Source organism: Crassostrea angulata, chromosome 6, assembly GCF_025612915.1.
Source record: "Crassostrea angulata isolate pt1a10 chromosome 6, ASM2561291v2, whole genome shotgun sequence".
In the NCBI taxonomy this organism is placed as follows: Eukaryota; Metazoa; Mollusca; class Bivalvia; order Ostreida; family Ostreidae; genus Magallana; species Magallana angulata.
Window position 1 is genome coordinate 18506868 of NC_069116.1, and position 21845 is coordinate 18528712.

The window sequence follows — 21845 nt, forward strand, 5'->3', positions numbered from 1 at the left end:
TTGTAGTACATGTTAAAAACTTTAATTTTGTTTTTTTTATTACCACAGGATATTGAGTATGGTTATTATAGAAATATTTTTTCTGACTTAAGGAGGCTGACTTGGGATTTTAGATGTGAAAAATAAACTCACAATGAGTAGCATTCTGACTCTAGTTTACCTGCTTTAAATTCTCTAGTCTGGGTATTTAGGTTCCATCTCAAAATACAGGTACATATACTGTAGGATTATACATGGAATTAAATTGTCAAGCTTCATAAAAGATAAAATACATGTAGTCTTTTCCCTCAAACTGATACATGTAAGGAACACCAAGTTCTACCATAGCATAATATCAGAATGCACAAAAATCTACTACATGTATTTCTGTATTACAGAAGTAGATAGTTACTAAGGATTAATTTAAACATAACAAAATCACTTGATGGGTGAGATTAATGTTTCAAATGTCCAAGGAATAAATTTTTTGAATATTGATTTATGTGAGCTACTTTCATTGAGATCAAAAATAATATAAAATGACATTGTTCTTATAGAAATATTTATTCCAAACATGACACACATTTATACTGATATAAATATATACATAACAATGTGAAAATTGTATTCAATTTTCATCAATTGCAAACGATAAAAATTACCAAGCTGTCCGTGACAACAGATGGGCTGTTGATAAAACATACATGTAGCAAAGAAGCATAAGACCACCTCAAAGTGATCATTGCCTACCCCCAAATTAAATTATTGTGTTTTTTTCATGGGGTCTTAAATTTGACATGAAATGAATCGATCTGTCACATGACCAATCGTTTTTGCTCATAATATCCAGTGGACAGCAGTAGTTTGTACATGTCTCTTTTTAACATTTTTTGCATCTTCTCTTTCAATCTTCATCGCTTCTGAATTTGTCGTAGTTGTTTCTTTTTCATTCTCTTTATTTTGGCAGTGTTTTTAATCTACAGAAGAAGAAACCTTTGCTTAAATATCATACTTTACACAGGAGAAGCCCATGGTCACCTGCATTATCTGCATTCTTCTCAAACTGTCCAAGATGGACTATTACACCCACTGAGCCTCTTGGATGATGAGGGTGTAACTTTGACATTGAATTTGGTAATGTTTATAGTTTATAACATACTGGTACCTACAGGTCAAGGGCAGTAATTTATGCCCTCCATTCTTCTCATAAAGTGAATGGAGAGAAAAGAGGATAGATGGAGTGATTACATAAATACCCTCCCTAAATTTCATTTGCCAGAAAATACTGGGTATACTGTTTACAGGGAAATATTCGCACCCGTTTTATTTTCGCCCATTTCACCCTAGTTGTCAGTGGGTGAATTGAAGACTTAGCGAATTCCTATATCTCAAACTATCTTTCTTGAACCAAGGGTCTCTGGCATACTGTGCCAGCAGTTTTACCGCTTAGTCACTGAGACCAGATATATGGACTGACAGTTACACCCTAATAACCTGGTGACACATAATTTGTACAAATATTTGTTGGTATATTTAAAAGGTTGAAGGATACAATGAAGGATAAAACATTGAAAAAGAAAATCTTTTTGAAATGCACAAAAATGAAGTACATGTAAACAAAATTCATGCAAATTACTTACTGTTTGAACAACTTCAGATTTTCTTTCATTTTCTAATCTTCGCTTTTTATTTTCCTCACTTCTTATCCTTTTCATCTAAAAGAGAAATCAAACAATTCATCACAGGTGATAATAATACTGCATGTATATTATTTTGTGGAGTAATTTTTAAAAAAAATCCTTCCTAATAAAATACTGAACATATATTATTCATAATTGTCAAATACTGTAGATTTCTTATTTTACACAAGTACTTAATACCATGATTCAACTGTTTTGCATCAAATTTTGAGAATATAAAATGAACACCAAATTTTTATCATAATTTCACTTAGTTTACATCTGTCAATAATAAGCAAGATTTTAAAATCTCTAGATGTGCTTCTTGCCATTTTATGCATATATTAATTCTCACATTTAATTAGGAATATAAAGTATTTTATTTCCTTACAATAAGACTAGAAATACTGATGCATGAGGGTCTGAAGCACATCCATGGTGAACAGAAAATGTCAATATTCTAGTTTTTCTAACCTCGAGTTCTTTTGCCCGTTTCTCTTTCAGTTCTTTCTCAAAATTCTTTATTGATTTTTGCTCAGCTCTCTTTTTCATCTTCTCATCCCAGTTGAGTTTCTTGGTTTTTGTGGTTCGAATAGCAGAAAATCTGTGGAAAATCAAGTGGAAAAATCAATACAACTTGTAATGATGCATACCGTAATGCCACGGGCCTACGTGGGTTATGTAAATTTGTCCTGCAATAATCACCGCCTTCATAATCAGCAAGCAGGACCAAAGAAAGCATTTCAGTGTTTATTCATTGAGATCCATATCTTTAGATGCACTGTGTAGCTGCACAGCCTAATCATGACGTCCCTGTCGCCCTTCCATAGTACTGTACTGTAAATCATAGTGTACCTGATTGTGTATAAAGGGAAATTTTCGCCCCGTTTTATTTTCGCTCATTTTGCCTACGTTGTCAGCAGGTTAATGTATGACTGTGTGAATTCTTATATTTAAAATTATCTTTCTTTAAACATAACTGTGTCTAGGCGAATTCAAGACAAGGTGAAACTGTTTGCAGGTGTAAAATGTGAAATTTACACAAGGCAAAAATAACTATGTATACAAAACTATGTGTGTTCAAGCAAAAAGTGATTACATCTGATAAATGTATATTTCACTGGGTTTTTTTTTAGCAGTGAGTAATGATGAATTTCCAGGAATAGAAAATTTTCTTCTTTCGTAATTTTGAGATGCATGTACCCCCAACCCCTTAATCTGCCACTGAGTCTGGATTAATTATTGGTGTCAGTTTCATCTTATAGCAAGCTGTGCTCATTGTCGAAAAATACCAAAAGACAAAGCGAGCTATCAGAACCAGTGAGCAGGAAAAAGAGCGAGCTAAACCTTCATAAAGAAAAAAAAATTTGGTAGCATTCCAGCATACCTTTTAGCTCCCTTAGAGCTATGCCAAAAAAGGACCGACATTAAACTCATAATTTACGGTTCCTTGAGGTTTGATGACACATTTTGAGTATAGCACAACAAGCTTTGGTGAGAACCAAGAGATTTTCTTTTCATGCCTCCATTTCTTCCTATTGTGTTGAGATGTGTAAACAAAGCAAAAGTAATTTGAACATATGATGTCAGAATGATCTTGTGCTATTTCCCATGATTAATTAAGAGGTAGATCAATCATTTGTAATACAACTGAATGTTAACTCGCTATTTCAATATAGACTGCAATCCCTCAGATGATTAGTTTAAAAAAGATTTTTTGGCTCATAGAAAAAAATGTATATACACACAAGTTCCATACTTTACTGTACCGGTAATACCCCCGTATCCAAGCTAATTTTGCATGTATTTATAACTGAAAATGGGAATTTACACATCTACAAGGGGGACATGGATGAAAAAAAATACGAGCCAGGAAACAAAAATAAGTCAGATAACAACAAGGAACAAAAGAAAAATAATATTGATCATTTACAGATTAGTTCTGAATCAAAATAAACACAAATTACATTGATATTACAAACTGATCAATTCAAGTAAAGGAAGGCTTTACCTTAGGTTGGAGTAAGTCTATGTATTTTGTAGGACTTTTTTTTAATTCTGAAACTTAGAAATCTCTCTCTCACGATAATTGTCAAACTATCACATAGCCGACAAGATGCAAGATATGTGTAATTCCTATAAGTTGCACTTGCCCCATCTGTCGTACTGTAAAACATTAGGTTTCATTTTCATCTTGAAGATATTATTTTCATCCATATTAAATTTGGAAAATTCTGTTAGGTACAGTTTTTTCACCACAAGCCTCTGTTGTGGATATCTAGTGTTATTGTGGTGTCAATGTGCCTTTTCTACAGTACTGGTTACAAACTAGATCTATCACAACTCTTTGTAAAAAATATTTGACAATGTTATGGTATATATTGTATGAATATATCAAAAATGTAATTATTTAAATGTAAATATCTTATTTCTGTATGATCTACCTGACTTAAGGTTTTCTCTTGATATAATTAATTAATATATTGTGAACCAACTATTATTCGGAACGACTTTATTTGATTTACCCAAGATGAATTGGTTCTTGGTGACTAATTTTTAAGACAAACCTTAAACCACACCTGGTTTTTTTTAATTACAACTATATGGCAAATACTTGTCTATGGAAAGAAATAATCGTGACGATAAGACTATCTGTGAGCCAATGCTCACTAGTGATACCCCCGCTCTGATGTGAATATGCAAAATAAGCAAAGTCGACATTTAACAGAAAGCTGGCATCCGATTGGTACAGAAATATATCCCACAATATGGCATGCCTAAACAAATGGTGTGTTAAAATTTCAAGCATCTGCAATAAATAGCTGCTGAGAAATCTTTGAGGAAAATTTGTTTGAAAATTTTGGCTAAAATAAACAAAGTACTCATTTAACAGGAAGATGACAACCGATTGGTACAAAAATATATCCCACCATATGGCATGCCTTCACAAATACTGTGTAAAAATTTCAAGCATCTCCGATAAATAGCTGCTGAGAAATCTTTGATGAAAATTTGTTTGAAAATTTTGGCAAAAAATAAACAAAGTCATTATTTAACAGGAAGTTGATGTCCGATTGATACAAAAATATATCCCACAATATGGCATGCCTAAACAAATGGTGTGTTAAAATTTCAAGCATCTGCGATAAATAGCTGCTGAGAAATCTTTGAGGAAAATTTGTTTGAAAATTTTGGCTAAAATAAACAAAGTACTCATTTAACAGGAAGATGACGTCCGATTGGTACAAAAATATATCCCACGATATGGCATGCCTTAACAAACACTGTGTAAAAATTTCAAGCATCTCTGATAAATAGCTGCTGAGAAATCTTTGAGGAAAATTTGTTTGAAAATTTTGGCAAAAAATAAACAAAGTCATTATTTGACAGGAAGTTGATGTCCGATTGATACAAAAATATATCCCACAATATGGCATGCCAAAACAAATAGTGTGTTAAAATTTCAAGCATCTGCGATAAATAGCTGCTGAGAAATCTTTGAGGAAAATTTGTTTGAAAATTTTGGCTAAAATAAACAAAGTACTCATTTAACAGGAAGATGACGTCCGATTGGTACAAAAATAAATCCCACGATATGGCATGCCTTAACAAACACTGTGTAAAAATTTCAAGCATCTGCGATAAATAGCTGCTGAGAAATCTTTGAGGAAAATTTGTTTGAAAATTTTGGCTAAAAATAAACAAAGTCGTCATTTAACAGGAAGTTGACACCCGATTGGTACAGAAATATATCCCACGATATGGCATGCCTTAACAAACACTGTGTAAAAATTTCAAGCATCTCCGATAAATAGTTGCTGAGAATTCTTTGACGAAAATTTGTTTGAAAATTTTGGTTAAAAAATAAGCAAAGTTGTCATTTAACCGGAAGTTGACATCCGATTGATACAAAAATACATCCAACAATATGGCATGCCTAAACAAATGGTGTGTTAAAATTTCAAGCATCTGCGATAAATAGCTGCTGAGAAATCTTTGAGGAAAATTTGTTTGAAAATTTTGGCTCAAATAAACAAAGTACTCATTTCACAGGAAGATGACGTCCGATTGGTACAAAAATATATCCCACGATATGGCATGACTTAACAAACACTGTAAAAATTTCAAGCATCTCTGATAAATAGCTGCTGAGAAATCTTTGAGGAAAATTTGTTTGAAAATTTTGGCAAAAAATAAACAAAGTCATTATTTGACAGGAAGTTGATGTACGATTGATACAAAAATATATCCCACAATATGGCATGCCAAAACAAATAGTGTGTTAAAATTTCAAGCATCTGCGATAAATAACTGCTGAGAAATCTTTGAGGAAAATTTGTTTGAAAATTTTGGCTAAAAATAAACAAAGTCGTCATTTAACAGGAAGTTGACACCCGATTGGTACAGAAATATATCCCACGATATGGCATGCCTATACAAATATTGTGTAAAAATTTCAAGCATCTGCGATAAATAGTTGCTGAGAATTCTTTGACGAAAATTTGTTTGAAAATTATGGTTAAAAAATAAGCAAAGTCGTCATTTAACCGGAAGTCGACGTCCGATTGATACAAAAATATATCCCACGATATGGCATGCCTTAACAAACACTGTGTTAAAATTTGAAGCATCTGCGATAAATAGTTGCTGAGATAAATGTGACAGAAATTTTGGTTACGGACGGACAGACAGACAGACGGACGGACGGACAGACAGACAGACACACAAGGGTAAAACAGTATACCCCCTCTCCTTTGGAGCGGGGGTATAAAGACTTCAAAAAAAATTCTCGCACACAAATTTAAGTTGGTATTCAGTTAGATGCACCTCTTATTAGCTTTATATTGCTGATTTTACTCTCTTGTCTGCTAGTGCTAACTAGCAGTGGTGTAACGTCCATTAAGGCAAAAAGGCAATTGCCTAAACATAATTTTGTAAAGCAAAATTTAAAATTTGTGTAGAAATTATGAATTTAAAACAAAGTTGACATTAACTTTGATGCATTTCCACAAAACTTTCCAGTTCATTTATGAAGAAACCATCAGATCCTTTAATGATGCAAAAAAGTGTTGATTAAATATCACAATAGACAAGCGATTTCATTGCAAAGTGTTAATTCAAATCAAGGAAAAGCTAAATTTGAGGGGGTTTTTCACTAAAAACCTAAAACTTTTTCACTTTTGCGATTATACTGCATTTTGTGGCGAGGGAACTTGAATAGTCAGGTCTCTAGATTGAAATCGATCCTTTAAATGATGTCTTGCCTGTCCAATAAAAAAATGTTTTTCTATGATTTTGAGCTGAAAACATGTAAATATGGTGTACTAGTATCAGTTATGATACAGAAGTTGCATTAGAAGTATGTACGGTTGTTGGTTCTGTTTACAGCATACATGTAGAGTGTTGTTCCGGATGCAGTGTATAAATGATTTCTCGTATATTTCGATAATGAAACATATACTGGCAGATTTAATTTGACTTAGAATTGATTAAATTGAGAATAGGAAATAAATTATTCTAAATGGTAATTTACATCCTTCTTGGAAATTTTTTCTATGGGGAGGCCTCCTGACACCCCCTCCTACACCTAACCCCTTCCATGCTCTGCGTGGCACTGAAGCCTTCAACTTTTATTTTTGCGGTACATCAAATTACCCAAATAACACCTGAAATTACCGGAATGACTCTAAAATCTACAGGAATGATACTGAAAATACATTAAAATGGGGATATATTTTATGTTTTATGTCTTTCAGGTATATGCTTCATAACCAAACAGAAAGAAAAAACCTAAGTAAAATATCGTATTTATTGAAAATCAAAATAGTGATTTCTAATTAACAATACATATAAATATTAATGAGGAATTTTAATTGCATGCTTTTTTATATCAGAGGAACCAATTACATGCATGCTCATATCATAATTTTCCAACTATCCAACCAATAATAAAGACATTAATTGATAATTTAATACACTTGTGGTGAAAAACATTTTTTAATAAAAAATAAGTGTCTGATCATTTCTGTAGATTTAAATGTCATTCCAGTATAATTCCAGGCGTCATTTTGGTAAATACTCTCATTTCGGTAATACAGGTTACCCTCCTTGATACCACAGAGCCAAAATCACTGATGGTGGCCAAAGTGCATGTACATTATTATCATTGAGGGAAACAGAGTAATTATGAGTAAATACCTGGAATGTTTATTTCAATAATGGGATAAGGTTCAAACCAATTTATATAGTATTTAATCAAGAGGTTTATCTTTGTTCGTCCTTAAAAAATACCGAGGATTGTGTATATATACCAATAACATGTTGCTAACAGTATCAAATATTTTGGACTTACAACACTGTACAACAACAGTGTGCAATTTATAATATAGGCCTATATAGGTAACTTGTACGCGTGTTACACACTGACCGAATGTTCTCTGAAAAAGACTGATTGAAGTTAGTTATACCTGTCGTTTCTTTGTGTTTTCCATGGTCTCCCTGACTTTGGTTTTCCTCTTGGTATGTTATGATACGTCTCTAAAGCCGATTTTACTCTTTCAGAACCCATATCAGTTTCCATGTTGTTGTCAATTTACACGTGCTACTCCTTTGAAAACTACCGATGCGTTCCGAAAAAATAGAGAACCGGAAATCGCTGACAACTTTCATTTTCTCTAAAGAGGGAACAATGACTCAATGAGAATGATGAGTTGGTTAAAAGAGATATATTTGTGATCTTTGGGCATGGTTTGCCACACCAAAATGATCAACAATGGCAGCAATATCAGATAGGCATATAATTAAGGATAAAATCCTCGACAACGTTGCCAAAGCTGTTAAAAGTGTAAGTTTGGATAAAATAGAGGAGTATATTGTCACATGACAGATCAAGTTATTGTCTTTCAGGATGACAGTTTTGAATTGTGATATAGATATTATGATCCTTTAACAATTTATGCATCATTAGAAATATGAAAATATTGCTGCCCTTGAAACAATTTAACAAATGCGTGTTATTATAAGCCTGCTGGGTTTATTTTTTTATCACCAGATTCAGGGAAAATATGTAACAGCTGATCCAGAAAACCCTGTATTCCTTGGAAACGAGGATGAGTCTTGCCAGAGGTTATGCGACAATCTTGATAGGGTCTTTTTGCATGGGTAAACATAATTCTTATAAATCTTATTTTTTTGTATGCAGATTGATGTGCAAATAATAGCTTTAATAATGATATTGGACTTTGTACATGTACATTAACAAATGAGAATTAATATTAAATTACTGGTACTGTTACTGTATGCTCTACAGCATCAAAATGGCCTTTTCATTAATTATGAAAAAGTAAAACAATTTTGCATTTGTTAATATATAGAATGATTTTGTCTATGTATTAATCTATTTAAAAGTCTTTATGTTTGCATATCTACTTTGGGTAGGATTATTTTTTCAAGGTATATCCTCCGTATAATTTAATGTGATATTTCTGTGATACATATGTATAAATATCCTGGGAGTTCAATTAGCAATACCAATTAGCTGTGTTTTAGTTGCAGCGTTTGCTTAAATCCTTTTACATGTTTGATATTCATCTAGGTTAAAGCACATACAGCGTGGATATTGGAAGGTTGTATCCGAATTCACAAATAAACAAACTCTCAAAGATTTAAAGCATCTCCAGCATGTAACAACAGATATGGGAAGAGGTAGTTATTAATTAAATTAAAAAGAGTGTATAACAATTTTAAAGTTTCCTCTATTTGTATGTCCCTTAGATTTTGGAAAACACCGTGATCTTTAGACTTTGGAGAACAACATGATCTCTGGGTAAAATACAAAGTGTGATGTTATTATAGAAATGCAAGAAAGGAAGTAAAAATTGCATTTGGGGAAGAAACTGAAAAAAAATTCCCTCCTTGATTTATATACATTCATAATCATAATTCATAAAGACACATTTTAAAATATCAGCAAAGACCTTGGTTAACTCTTACTGTAATCTGGAACAGACTATGATACCCTTTATTACTATATATATATTCTTTATAACAAATACATTGAATTGCAGGAAGATCATGGTTATTTATGGCTCTAAATGATTGTTTATTGGAGAGTTATATTAGATGCTATGAAGAAAATATCAAAACAGTTCGAAAGTACTATGTGAAGGAAGCCCTTCTCCTGGATCAACAGGTAGTATATTATATGATACTCTCTCTCTCTCTCTCTCTCTCTCTCTCTCTCATCAGTCTATTGTTAATTTTGTCAAATAGAAATATCTAACTTTTTAAAATTTGCCCAAATTACCTGAAATGAAAAGTTTTGAAAATGATATTTGCCCCAACCAAAGCACACATGCATATATTATTTCCCCGCATACTTCAATGTATAGCTATAAACAGAAAGGTTATGTATCATGAACTTATTTAAACAGAAATAAAGATTGAATATCTTCTTTTGATAACGTTTCAAATGACACAAATTATCATTCTTTTTCATGTAAAATCATCATTTTGTGATTTGCATGATGTGAATGTGAAAACAACAGTTGACTTATTGCCGAGGGCCCTCAAGCAGAATTGAGTTTTAAGCTGTCACACTTTTGCAGTGGTACTTAATTGATATTTTAAAAAGAACAAACAGGATGTAACTGTACTTATTTTATGCTGATGTCTCTCTCTGACTATTATCTTCATTTTATTCATGGACATGCATTTATAACAAACTGGGAATTTGAAGTACATGTATTTGTTTGAATCATGTTAAAAATTTCCTGATAGAAAAATTTAATGCAGTTCTGTAAATTAATCAGAGTACCGGTACATGTACATGAGAGGAAACAAAGTAAATATCCTCTGAAAACAAATGAAATAATGAAGTGCATCTTTGAATAAAGCTTATTAATATTTGCTGTCCTTTTCTTTTTAGCTCACCGAGACGAAGTCAGGGGGAGCTTATGCTATACCCTCGGCGTCGGCGGTGGCGTCGTCGTCGGCGTCCGGACCTGGTTAAAGTTTTTGTTGCAGGTCCTGTATCTAAGCTATTACTTGTCCTATCTTCACCAAACTTGCATGGATGATGCATCTGGACCTACTTATGGACTTGAAAGACTTGGATGCTGAATCTGAGTCCTAAATTTCAGATGCTGGAGGTGGTTAAGGTTGTTGGACCAGGTTAAAGTTTTTGTTGCAGGTGCCCTTTGATAGCAATATCTAAGTTACTGCAGGTCCGTACTTCACCAAACTTGCATGGATGGTGTGTCTTATGATACTGATGCACCAGACAGGCTTGAGTGCTGAATCTGAGCTATAGGTTTCGGATGCTGGAGGAGGTTAAGGTTTTTGGAGCTGGTTAAAGTTTATGTTGCAGGTGCCCTTTGATAGCAATATCTAAGTTACTGCAGGTCTGTACTTCACCAAACTTGCATGGATGGTGTGTCTTATAATACTGATGCACCAGGCAGGCTTGGGTGCTGAATCTGAGCTATATGTTTCAGATGCTGGAGGAGGTTAAGGTTTTTAGAGCTGGTTAAAGTTTTTGTTGCAGGTGCCCTCTGATGATTATATCTTAGTAACTACTTGTCCTATCTTCACCAGACTTCCATGGATGGTGCGTCTTATGATACTGATGCACCAGACAGGCTTGAATGCTGAATCTGAGCTATATGTTTCAGATGCTGGAGGAGGTTAAGGTTTTTAGAGCTGGTTAAAGTTTTTGTTGCAGGTGCCCTCTGATGATTATATCTTAGTAACTACTTGTCCTATCTTCACCAGACTTCCATGGATGGTGCGTCTTATGATACTGATGCACCAGACAGGCTTGAATGCTGAATCTGAGCCATATGTTTCGGATGCTGAAGGAGGTTAAGGTTTTTAGAGCTGGTTAAAGTTTTTGAAACAGGTGCCCTATGATGATTATATCTTAGTTATTACTTGTCCTAACTTCACCACACTTCCATGGATGGTGCGTCTTATGATACTGATGCACCAGACAGGTTTGAATGCTGAGTCTGAGCCATAGGTTTCAGATACTGGATATTGTTAAGTTTTTTGGAACAAGTCACATGTTTAATAGATAATAGTACTTTTTCAAACTTGCATAGTTGATTAAACTGTAGTATGAATGAATCACAGAGGAAGCTTCAGATGCAGAGCTTGATCTCCATTATCAAGGATGCTAAAAAATATATCTTAGTTATTACAGGTCCTAACTTCACCAAACTTGAATGGATGGTGTGTCTAATGATACAGATGCACCTGACAGGCATGGATGTTGAATCTGAGCCATAGGTTGCGGATGCTGGAGCAGCTTAAGGTTTTAATTGCTAGTGCCCTCTGATGATGATATCTTCATTATTACTGGTCTGAACTTCACCAAACTTGCATGGAGATGCGTCTTATGTATACTGATGCACCTGACAGGCTTGAATGCTGAATCTGAGCCATAGGTTTCGGATGATGGATAAGGTTTAGTTTTTTGGAACAGGTCACATGTTTTATAGATGATAGCTTGCATAGTTGATTTAACTGTATTATAAATGAAATGCAGAGGTTGCTTCAGATGCAGAGCCTGATCTCCATTATCAAGGATGCTAAAGAAATCTCCTACCTCATTCAAACCTGCTCGATAGATAGATGTGTTTGTTGATAAATGATATAACATGATTCCTATTATATAGAATTGTATAGTATGAAACAATATTGTTTAATATGATACAATATAATATCATATGTAATATTATAAAGAGTTAAATGATACGATATGATATTGTATAATTTTTTAAAATATTTTTATTATGATATTGTATCATGATATCGTTATGTATAGTATTGTATATTATGATACAATATTGTATAATATTATATTGTATTATTAATTTATTATTTAATCACATGATACTATTACATAAGATATTGCAAAATATAATATTGTATCCTATGATACTATATTGTATATTCTATAATATTGTATCACATGTTTTTGTATAATATGATATTAGTTTCTGTAATATAGAATTATATCATATGAAATTGTATAATATGATACTGTTATATTATATAATATCGTATCATACGATATTGTATAATATGATATTGGTTTACAATATGATATATTATCACATCACATGAAATTGTATTGTATGATATTGTAAAATATATTATTGTATCATATGATACAATATGTAAAATATTATATTGTATTGTATAATATTTTACTTTATCACAGAATATTGTATCATTTGATATGATACAATGTTGTTTCAAATAATATTGTATCATATGATACAATATCATATTATGTATCAAAAATGATACAGTGTCATACAATATCATACTATATTATACAATATAATATCATGTATTTCTATGTTATGATGTATTATGTAATATGATATTGTAATATAATACTATATTGTTTTATATATTATGATATTGTATTATTTGATCAAATACAATAGCGTATAACACAATACAATGTCATATCATACGTTACAATATCATATCTCATCATTATTGTTTATTATGGTATTCTTTTGTATTATATGATATATGTTGTAAATATAATAGGATGCAATATTTAATTTTACATTATTGTATTGATTAACATATGAACATATGATTATCATACAATTTTTTAACAGATGATATACGATATTGTGTCAAAACAGAATCCATGAAAATCCAAGATCATAAAGTATGATTTTCATTTAATATGATAAAGGTGGTCTCAAAAAGGTGAAGTCTCATAAGGGTGATGTCTCGTCTCGGTGAGCTTTGTAATCTGTGATTACCTATGTTTTTGATTAGATTTTAAGAAGTAGAAAAACTTTTGACATGATTATTTCACAAATTTTACCCCAATCTTATTATCCATATTGACTTTGGTTTAAGAATCTATCCGAGGGTCATCAATAAGGGCAAAAATCACCACACTATTTATTTTCAAAAAACTTGTAAAAAATACTATGCTCTACCTAAAAACATATTTTAAAGTTTATTCAATATACTGAGATTGAGGTGGATGGACCATTGGTTTAGGCTTTGTAGCTTTTTCATGATTCAAAAGGTTTTTGACTCACATCCCAGTACATTACAACTGGTAGGTACTGCTTTAACCAGAGTTTTGATTTTGTTTCTCTCCATCAGAGTGTAACTGTATTGCTGACTCTAACAGCAGGACTGGAGTATGTTGTGTTTCAGTTGGAATATGTAAGTTTTTTAAGCTGAGTGAAATATTCATAAAAGTTCCAATAATTCATCTTATTTGAATGTTGTAAGAGAAAAGGGAATGTTGAATGAAGATAACTGATTAAACATATTTACAGATACTTTTATGTAACATTCTATAGCATATTTTGCTTTCCTGAAACTTAATGTGTCATTTTATTCAAATATTTTCTTAGGTATCCCAATAAAAAATAATTTAAATATCTCAATGAAATAGAGAACATTACTTTTATAACCTTAATCCTCTTTTCCCTCGTGTCTTTACAGGATCTTCCTTACTTAGATATGGGGGTCTCTGCTCGTCCCCGGTCCATATCTCAAGTCTCCAGCTCTGTGGACGATGACCGGGTGTCGCTATGCAGTATGGACAGCATAGCATCAATCAGACCCCAGGTACTGATTTCTGTCTTCTGTCCCAAGTTTCTGCTTCCACTACTTTTTGGGTAATATCTCAATATTCATAAATACCTTTGTGCCCAACTACAAGTATGTTTATTTTCTAGCATAAAAAAGTCCAGATTTTCTGTTTTGAAATGCCCCGTCTACTGCTTCAGATTTTGACACAGTCTTAAATAAAAAGTCATTAGAGATTTTGCATTGCAAAAGACATGAAAGTATTCAGATAATAATGTTAAAAAATTGTGCGAGATGTCCCGAGTATTTCCAAATGGAGAAAAGATATCAACATATATCATATACCTAGTAGTGTATCAGCCCTGATACACGTGTTTTGGACTAGGTGATACAGCAACCGGAAGCTAGGGCTGTATCGCCCTCGGGGCTGATATTTCTCTGTCTCAGCCCGTCGTCAAGGGAGTGTATTGCCCTCAAATTTAAAATCGATAATTTCCATATATCTCCGCTTTAAATTAAAACTAGTTTGTGAAATAACGATAGAATTACGAATATATAATACAAATTACCACCTTACACGTATTAATATTTTTATTTATTACCGAAAATTGAAAGATAATAATTCAAAAATAGCGCCAAAGAGTGATGTGTATCCAAGAAAGGGGAGGTAACCTACACAACGCTTGTGTATTTAGAACAATAGCACGCTTTATTTAATATCAATCAACGTTTAAATTATGGAGGATATAGACAAGGATGGAACGAGACTTAATCTTAGAAAACCAGAGATTAGACTGTAAAAATTAAGGTGTTAAAGTAATGGATGCGCTTATGAACGTTCTCAAACAACTTTCTAGTTGCTATAGAATCTAACAGAATGGAATCTGACGGGAAACTTACGAAATCCCAGTGAAAGAATTTGAATCATAACGAAACTGCGTAGGAGGGAAGTTTCTCTTTCGATAATTTTGAATTCTAGAAGATAGTGCTTCATTTCAGACGACAGACTCCCTTCTACTGTATTTCAAATGACGATGGTTTGTCAACAAAGTCCGACAACTCTTACAGTTTTAACACATATAAAAAGAAATAAAAACGAACAAGTTTTGTAAATCCGAAAAAAAATCTATAGCTTCTTCATGATAAATCATATTCCTAATTTGGAATTTAAATTTGAATTAAAGTCTTTGATTTTAGATATATGATATAAACAACATCACACTTTTGTTTTGATCTCGTCCCTGGTATCAGCCCTTCGGGCTTTGGCCGATACCAACCGCTCGGGCTGATACCAGGGCCGAGATCAAAACAAAAGTGTGATATTCTATATTTCCCATTTTGAATCTCTATACAATGTTTGTTTTCATTTCTGTGAATTTCTCTAAAAGTGCTGATGAATCATTGAAGAAATCTTGGATTTTTTCCCTTTTATTGATTTGAACTTTATTAACAGGTTCCGGTATGTTTATTTTAAATTAAAATCATCCCAAAGTTGTAGAAGCAGAAACTTGGTCAGTACATGGTTACTGTTGAATTGGTCAAATATCATTTTCTATGTGTATACCATACTTTGAATGGAATAACTCACAACTAATGTGGATACATTACTTCAGTAATATTTACAGCAACTTAGTTGTTTAAAAAACTTTTTACTCACCTAATAATGGTACTAAATGTTAACTGTGATTTTCTTTTTGTTGACTTCCACATACAACATTGAATGGAGACAGAATATCTGAATGTATTATTGTTTGCTGCAGACTGATCTACAAGATTACAAGACAATATTGTAATGTCTTTTGTAGGCTGCTCATTCCTCAGGTGACACCTGGTCAGTCTCAGACACAAGTGACACGAGTATCGACCCAAATCCAAACTCACTAAGGAGCGAAAATCACGTGGAGAACAAAGCAGACCGCCTGGACTCAGTTGTGGTTGATGAAATTGAGAACAATGAAGATGATACAGGAATTGAGGTCATCAGACTCAAAGGTCATGGTAAACATGGGAAAAAGAGGAAGTCAAAGAAAAACGTACGTCGAGTGAGTACCAACTCACCAATTCTGAGGGAGCCTTTGAATGAAGATGAAGAAGATTCTATTGAAGTAAGGCCCATGATTGAGTCAGAAGAAATTCCACAGCCTAAAGTGAAAGTAGAGGAAGAAGACAAAGAACCAGGGTATGTCTCCAAATTCAAAGAGGAAGATAAGTTGAAGGACATTCTGAGTTCTATAGGGGATCATGATCTTTCTCACAAGACCAATGATTCTGAAGAGAGTATAGATGATAATGTAGAGAACAATATGCAAGAGCATTCAAAGGATGAAAGTTCTCTAATGTGTGAAAATAACAAGACACCTGAAGTGGATGTATACAAAAGTCAGAGCCCAGTTGAGTATGATTTCAGTGAGGTTGATGAAGACAGTGAAATTTTTAAAAATGTTGATACAGAAAGTGTTCCTGATAATAAAACTCTACACACTCAACAGCTGGGTGATGAAATAGATGGTAACAAATCACCTAATGGGAATGTGCAATATGGCTCTTCTTTATCCAAAAGTCATGACGATTCTGCCTGTGATATTAAGCAAACATTTAAGCATGCACATGATGTGCAAAAGAAAGGGAGCACTGAAAAATTTCAAGAAGAGGCTGATAGTAGTGCTCAAGGTTGTGAAGAAACAGACAATGATTCCAGAGACAACAACAGTGAAGTGACAAAGAGTGCATCAGAGGACTTGAGCATTTACTCCTCAAGTTTTTCTGCCCAAGAGAACTCATCATCAGCTTCTCAGATGCAGGACAGGGTAGATCATATCATCAACCAATCAGATGTGCCGTTACAGCCACACATGTTTGAAGAGGAACCCGAGGAATTGGCGCTGAGTGGAGAGGAGGGCAGCCAACTTCATCCAGGGGAAGTCATGTAGGTATATGCAGTTGGGCTTTAAAAGGCAAATTGCATTTTATGAGATATCAATAGTATACGGTTTACCCTTAAAATACTTTTATGCTACCAATACATCCAATTTTAATTTTTTCAAAATTAAATTTAAAAAACTTTACTAACATAAGTTAACTTTTTGTGAAGAGTTGTTTCTCATATGTATGGTGTCACCCATTACCATGGAGTAACTTTGAGATGACAACTGCTTCAGATTTTCGGATTTTTCTTCATAGGTTAGAGAACAACACCAGACTGGAACTGATGCTGAATGTATTTGATAACTCAGAGGAACAGTTTATTAGGGTGAGAAAATTCTGATTTAAGATTTTCATGTAGAATATATGCCCTTTCTCCCTCCTTCTATTGACACAAGCAGGTTGGTATTACATGTATTTCAATTGACAGATAATTCTTCCTGGTACTGGGTGAAACATACTGCAAAAACTCTTGAAGTTTGATTGAATTATACATGTTATGTTATTTTGGCATTGTGAATGAACAAGGCTCACTTGATGTGCACCTGGCCTGACTAGGGTAATTTGGCCCATAATTAAGAAAATTCAAACTTTCCCATAAATTATTGTTGAATTGGTATACTCCACACAGTCATTAAAAATGTTAACACCAAACGCTTCTCTAGCTTGAATGACATCAGAAACTTTTTGCAATTCACCTTGATATCTGATGTATGGTAATTATGCATATAGACAAAATGAAGAAATAAATATGAACTGTATCGCCCATTCTGGAAACTACAGACACGGCTAGTCTTTTTTTTTCTTTGAACAAGTACATTATTGAATGACCTTTTGACCTACAGATGTACGTGTCTAGGCTGGGCCACACGGACGGTGACGACCACCCAGTGTTTATCCTCCTGACTGACCACAGCATCTACTTTCTCAACCAGAACCAGACAGACTTGAAATTCATCAAGGATTCCTCCGTACCCTACTCCTCTATAGACTACATCTCGGTGAGGTCCTCTTGTATCAACACAAGTTATCTGGTAGAACTAGAAATCCCATGTGTGTCGGGGAAGATTTCCATAATTTGATCAAAGATTATACTAGTATAGTATAGTGTAACTGTTTCTAGGTTTGTGATGACTCTTGAATAAAGACATGTTAGAATTTTCTTGTATCTAACATGAATGATAGTGAAAAAAGTCTTAGTTTGTGAATTGATTGGTGTCTTTACGAAATTGCTTGCATTTGATGACTGTTGGTTCATTTAGATATTTCTTACTCTGTATTTCAGCTAACGATTTCAGACCAGGTTATCCACATTGTGTGTAAAAACCGTAGAAATCAGTACTGGCTTACAACAGGAAGTCAGCTGGTGACCAGGTACGACTGTACAAGTCACTTCACATTATTCATAATTATTTTTTTTAGTTTATGTACATGTTTCCTCTTTACATTACTTCATAAATAGAACAGAAATCAAATTTAACCAGATAATGTTTGCCGTGTGAACACAGTGAATGTAAGAATAAGGTTTTGCCCACTACATTTAACAGGTCAATTGTTGACTGCCTACAAGAACAGATGAAGAACCACCAAGACTCTCAGCCTATGGTGTTGTCTGATGCTAAAACTCAGATGATTGCACTCCGGAAACACATAGCTAAGGAGAGCCATTGTGAGGTCTGCTCATACTGTTTACCCACATCGTAGTTCATAAATACAATTTATATAAAATGAATATTAATTAAGCATCTTTTAAACTAGTGTATGTATTAAAGTCTGTCTGTGCATCAGTAATTTTATTGTGATGCAAATAAATTGTATGAAACCTTAGAAACTCAAGTTCTTCATAATAAATACATGTACATACTGGAAAGTTTGAAATCATTGACATCAAATCATCTATACATCAGATTGGAGAAGAACAAAAGTATATCAATATTTCACCATAAGAACAAAGCTTGAAAATTTTGAGAAAAAAAAACAATATAGATAAATGATAAAATTTTTTTTACTGTGACCCCACTCAGCATTGAACCTTCATTATTTTCCGCTTTTCTTGCTCTAGTCTTCAGATGTAGTGATCGCCTGTTATTCCTTGGTACACTGGGGGTCAGATTTGGAATCCAAAAGAGACAAGGTGGACACAGCATTCCGGGAGGGGCACCTGCTGTACCGCGTGATGGAGGCGTCCGGGGGGTTGTCCGGACTTAGCAGTCAGATCCTCAGTACTGTAGGGGACCCCATGTCCCTGATCTATGGACAGAGCCAGAGTTGGAAGTCCGCCTTTGTCATACTCAGGTACTATCTCTCCACTTGCATTAAACAGTGTCATTGAAACTTGTTCCTCGGAAGTCGTATCTTATATGTGTTTAATTTTCTTTAAAAAAATCATGTGCCTTGTACTGTAAAATCATATAGATTTTGTGATACAACTGTAGTTAGGAATAAAGTTATTGTATAGATATGGCTCTCTTAATTAATAAAGGATATGAAATCTTGGAACGGACAGTTACAAAATCAGTCAAATGAATCTACAGTGAATGTAACAATATGCTTTTGCAATTGTTTTATTTGTAGGTATAAGTTATCATTATAACACATTTTCTTATCTTTAAATTTTCTTACAAATACCAATACATGCAAAAAATAAGGGGTTTACTGTAAACTAATGTAGTTTAAAAAATATTGTACAATATTCCATGCCACATCTATATTTTGTTTTGTTCACAGAGATGGAATGCTGTGTATGTATGCTGAGAAGAATGGGAAGCCAACAATGTTTGTTCACATGGGAGACGATTGTGTTGGGTGTCGCCGTGCCAGTAAGTCAGACAGAGACCACTGTATAGAGGTCATCAAACAAGATGGGTCGTCGTGGCAACTGGCTCTAGCCAATGAAACAGAGGCCAATGATTGGCTGCAAAAACTGTGTCAGGCTGTTGCTGAGGGTATACAGGTGGGTGCGACTAGTGCAGACATTTATTTTTGACTTAAACTTGTGAATTGTTAGTTTTTATCTTATTTTTACAGTGTATTGGTTGTGTTTTAATCCCTTAAAGTAGGAATACAAGTTCATGGAACTTATTGTACAAGTATAAAGCTTTGGATTCATAAATGTTTTGTGCTTGCATGGTCTTAGGTGTGCAACACCCTATGCTTGAGAAGACTTTCGAGTTTTTTTTCATTTTTCATTGATTTCTCTTTCATGTAGAAAAAAGAGGCCTCTAAGCCCAGTTGTCTTCCTTGCTGTGCCATTTTGACATCTACCAAACTCTTCATGTTTCATGAAGACCTTCAGATTAGTTTCTTTAGAACCCTGGGAAGTGCCAATATAGCGGACGTAATCTGTGTCCTGGTAGATCCTGCCATCAACACATACTGTATACTGGTAAGGTTTTTTTGTTGATTTTCAGTTACGAAAAATAATTCTTGATTAATAATGCGTGATAGTGCAAGTAGTTTTAGGTCATTTTGTTATACTCATTCAATATCCCAGTTTGGTTCCAGTATGATTATTAAGTGGGATTTATTTAATAATAAGTGCTTCTGTGCTGTACGGCTGAATTCCAGTCATGTAACTTGGATCCAAAGGATAATTAGACACTCCCTACATCAGATTTGATTATGTATTGTTCATGCTATCTTTTTGCCATCATTTTTACAGGAGTTTGAATCCCATGATGGTGGCCTTAGTCAGGATAAATGGGTTTTTTACTTCAATGACGAAGCAGAGAAAGAGCGATTTCTCGAGGCCCTTTCAGACATTTGGATCAAGTTCTTTCAGGTACAGTATATATATGAACCTACATATATAAAGACTAGGGTCAGATTTTATCATAACATAGCACATGCATTGGTTTTGAGCCCTGTGAATAAAATGATAAAAGTACACATTGATACTCATTAACTCAATATTCAATACATGTGAAATCCATTTTATGCCACAAATACTAGATTGAGATCCTTTATGGAAAATTGCATTTAAAAAATTACCCAGTACTTAACAGTTCAGAGATTTGATTCATGCATGTCAAATCATTCAAGATTGAAGAAATGCCAGTGTTTGAGATTGAAGATTTCTCCGTACAAAGGACATGTAGATTAACTGCCACTCAGCTGGAAAACTCCATGAAGGTCAGAGGACAGAAGCATTGAGGATACACAGCAACATAGATGTATTACACCTACATGGTTCTAACGCAAAGCAACATTAACGTCTAATTTTTTAACTCTTAGTGGGAGGGTTTTATGCTTTTTTTCTTTTATGCCTTTAAAATAATACCATTTATTAAAGTTAAAATTCTTTTTAAAAATGAGAGAGTCAGAGAGAGTCATGCCCTTTCTTGTTTTTTTTTTTTTTAATTATATAATGAACATATTGTTTATTATTGTATTTTTTAGAAGTTTATTTTTATTGAAATCTAAACTGTGTTGATAACAGTTTTTATTAACCTTTTTCTTTATTTCATTGACCTTATTTAATTGCATTAAGTTTTTCTACTATTCCTTGGAACAAAGAGATGTCTTTTGAGTCAATGCTGTGTGAGCAATTTTACCTTCATCTTGGAAAAATGACCTCGAGTCAGAATCATGACATACCCTCAGGTCAAGAGCAATTTTTTGTTCTCTGTTTCTCTAAAAGGTTATGAACTTAACAATGAATATATGTATTATTATATATATGTCCCC

At 33.5% G+C, this 21845-nt stretch overlaps 2 protein-coding genes across 2 annotated transcripts; one reads left to right on the forward strand and one right to left on the reverse strand.

The window, feature by feature from the left end:
* Positions 1 to 524: 524 nt before the first annotated feature.
* LOC128188719 (coiled-coil domain-containing protein 86-like) lies at positions 525 to 8289 on the reverse strand. The gene is made up of 4 exons (XM_052859942.1): positions 8126 to 8289; positions 2133 to 2262; positions 1620 to 1694; positions 525 to 956 (listed from the first exon to the last, which is right to left on the reverse strand). The coding sequence occupies exons 1-4, from the start codon at positions 8236 to 8238 to the stop codon at positions 891 to 893; spliced, it is 384 nt and encodes a 127-aa protein (XP_052715902.1). The 5' UTR covers positions 8239 to 8289; the 3' UTR covers positions 525 to 890.
* A 20-nt stretch (positions 8290 to 8309) lies between these two features.
* On the forward strand, positions 8310 to 21516 carry LOC128188718 (pleckstrin homology domain-containing family M member 2-like). The gene is made up of 16 exons (XM_052859941.1): positions 8310 to 8502; positions 8710 to 8819; positions 9253 to 9362; positions 9725 to 9849; positions 13803 to 13865; positions 14151 to 14276; positions 16043 to 17163; positions 17418 to 17487; positions 18005 to 18160; positions 18445 to 18533; positions 18707 to 18833; positions 19222 to 19454; positions 19887 to 20112; positions 20368 to 20544; positions 20821 to 20940; positions 21201 to 21516. Exons 1-16 carry the CDS (start codon positions 8431 to 8433, stop codon positions 21309 to 21311), a joined length of 3036 nt encoding a protein of 1011 aa, XP_052715901.1. The 5' UTR covers positions 8310 to 8430; the 3' UTR covers positions 21312 to 21516.
* The last annotated feature ends 329 nt before the right edge of the window (positions 21517 to 21845 follow it).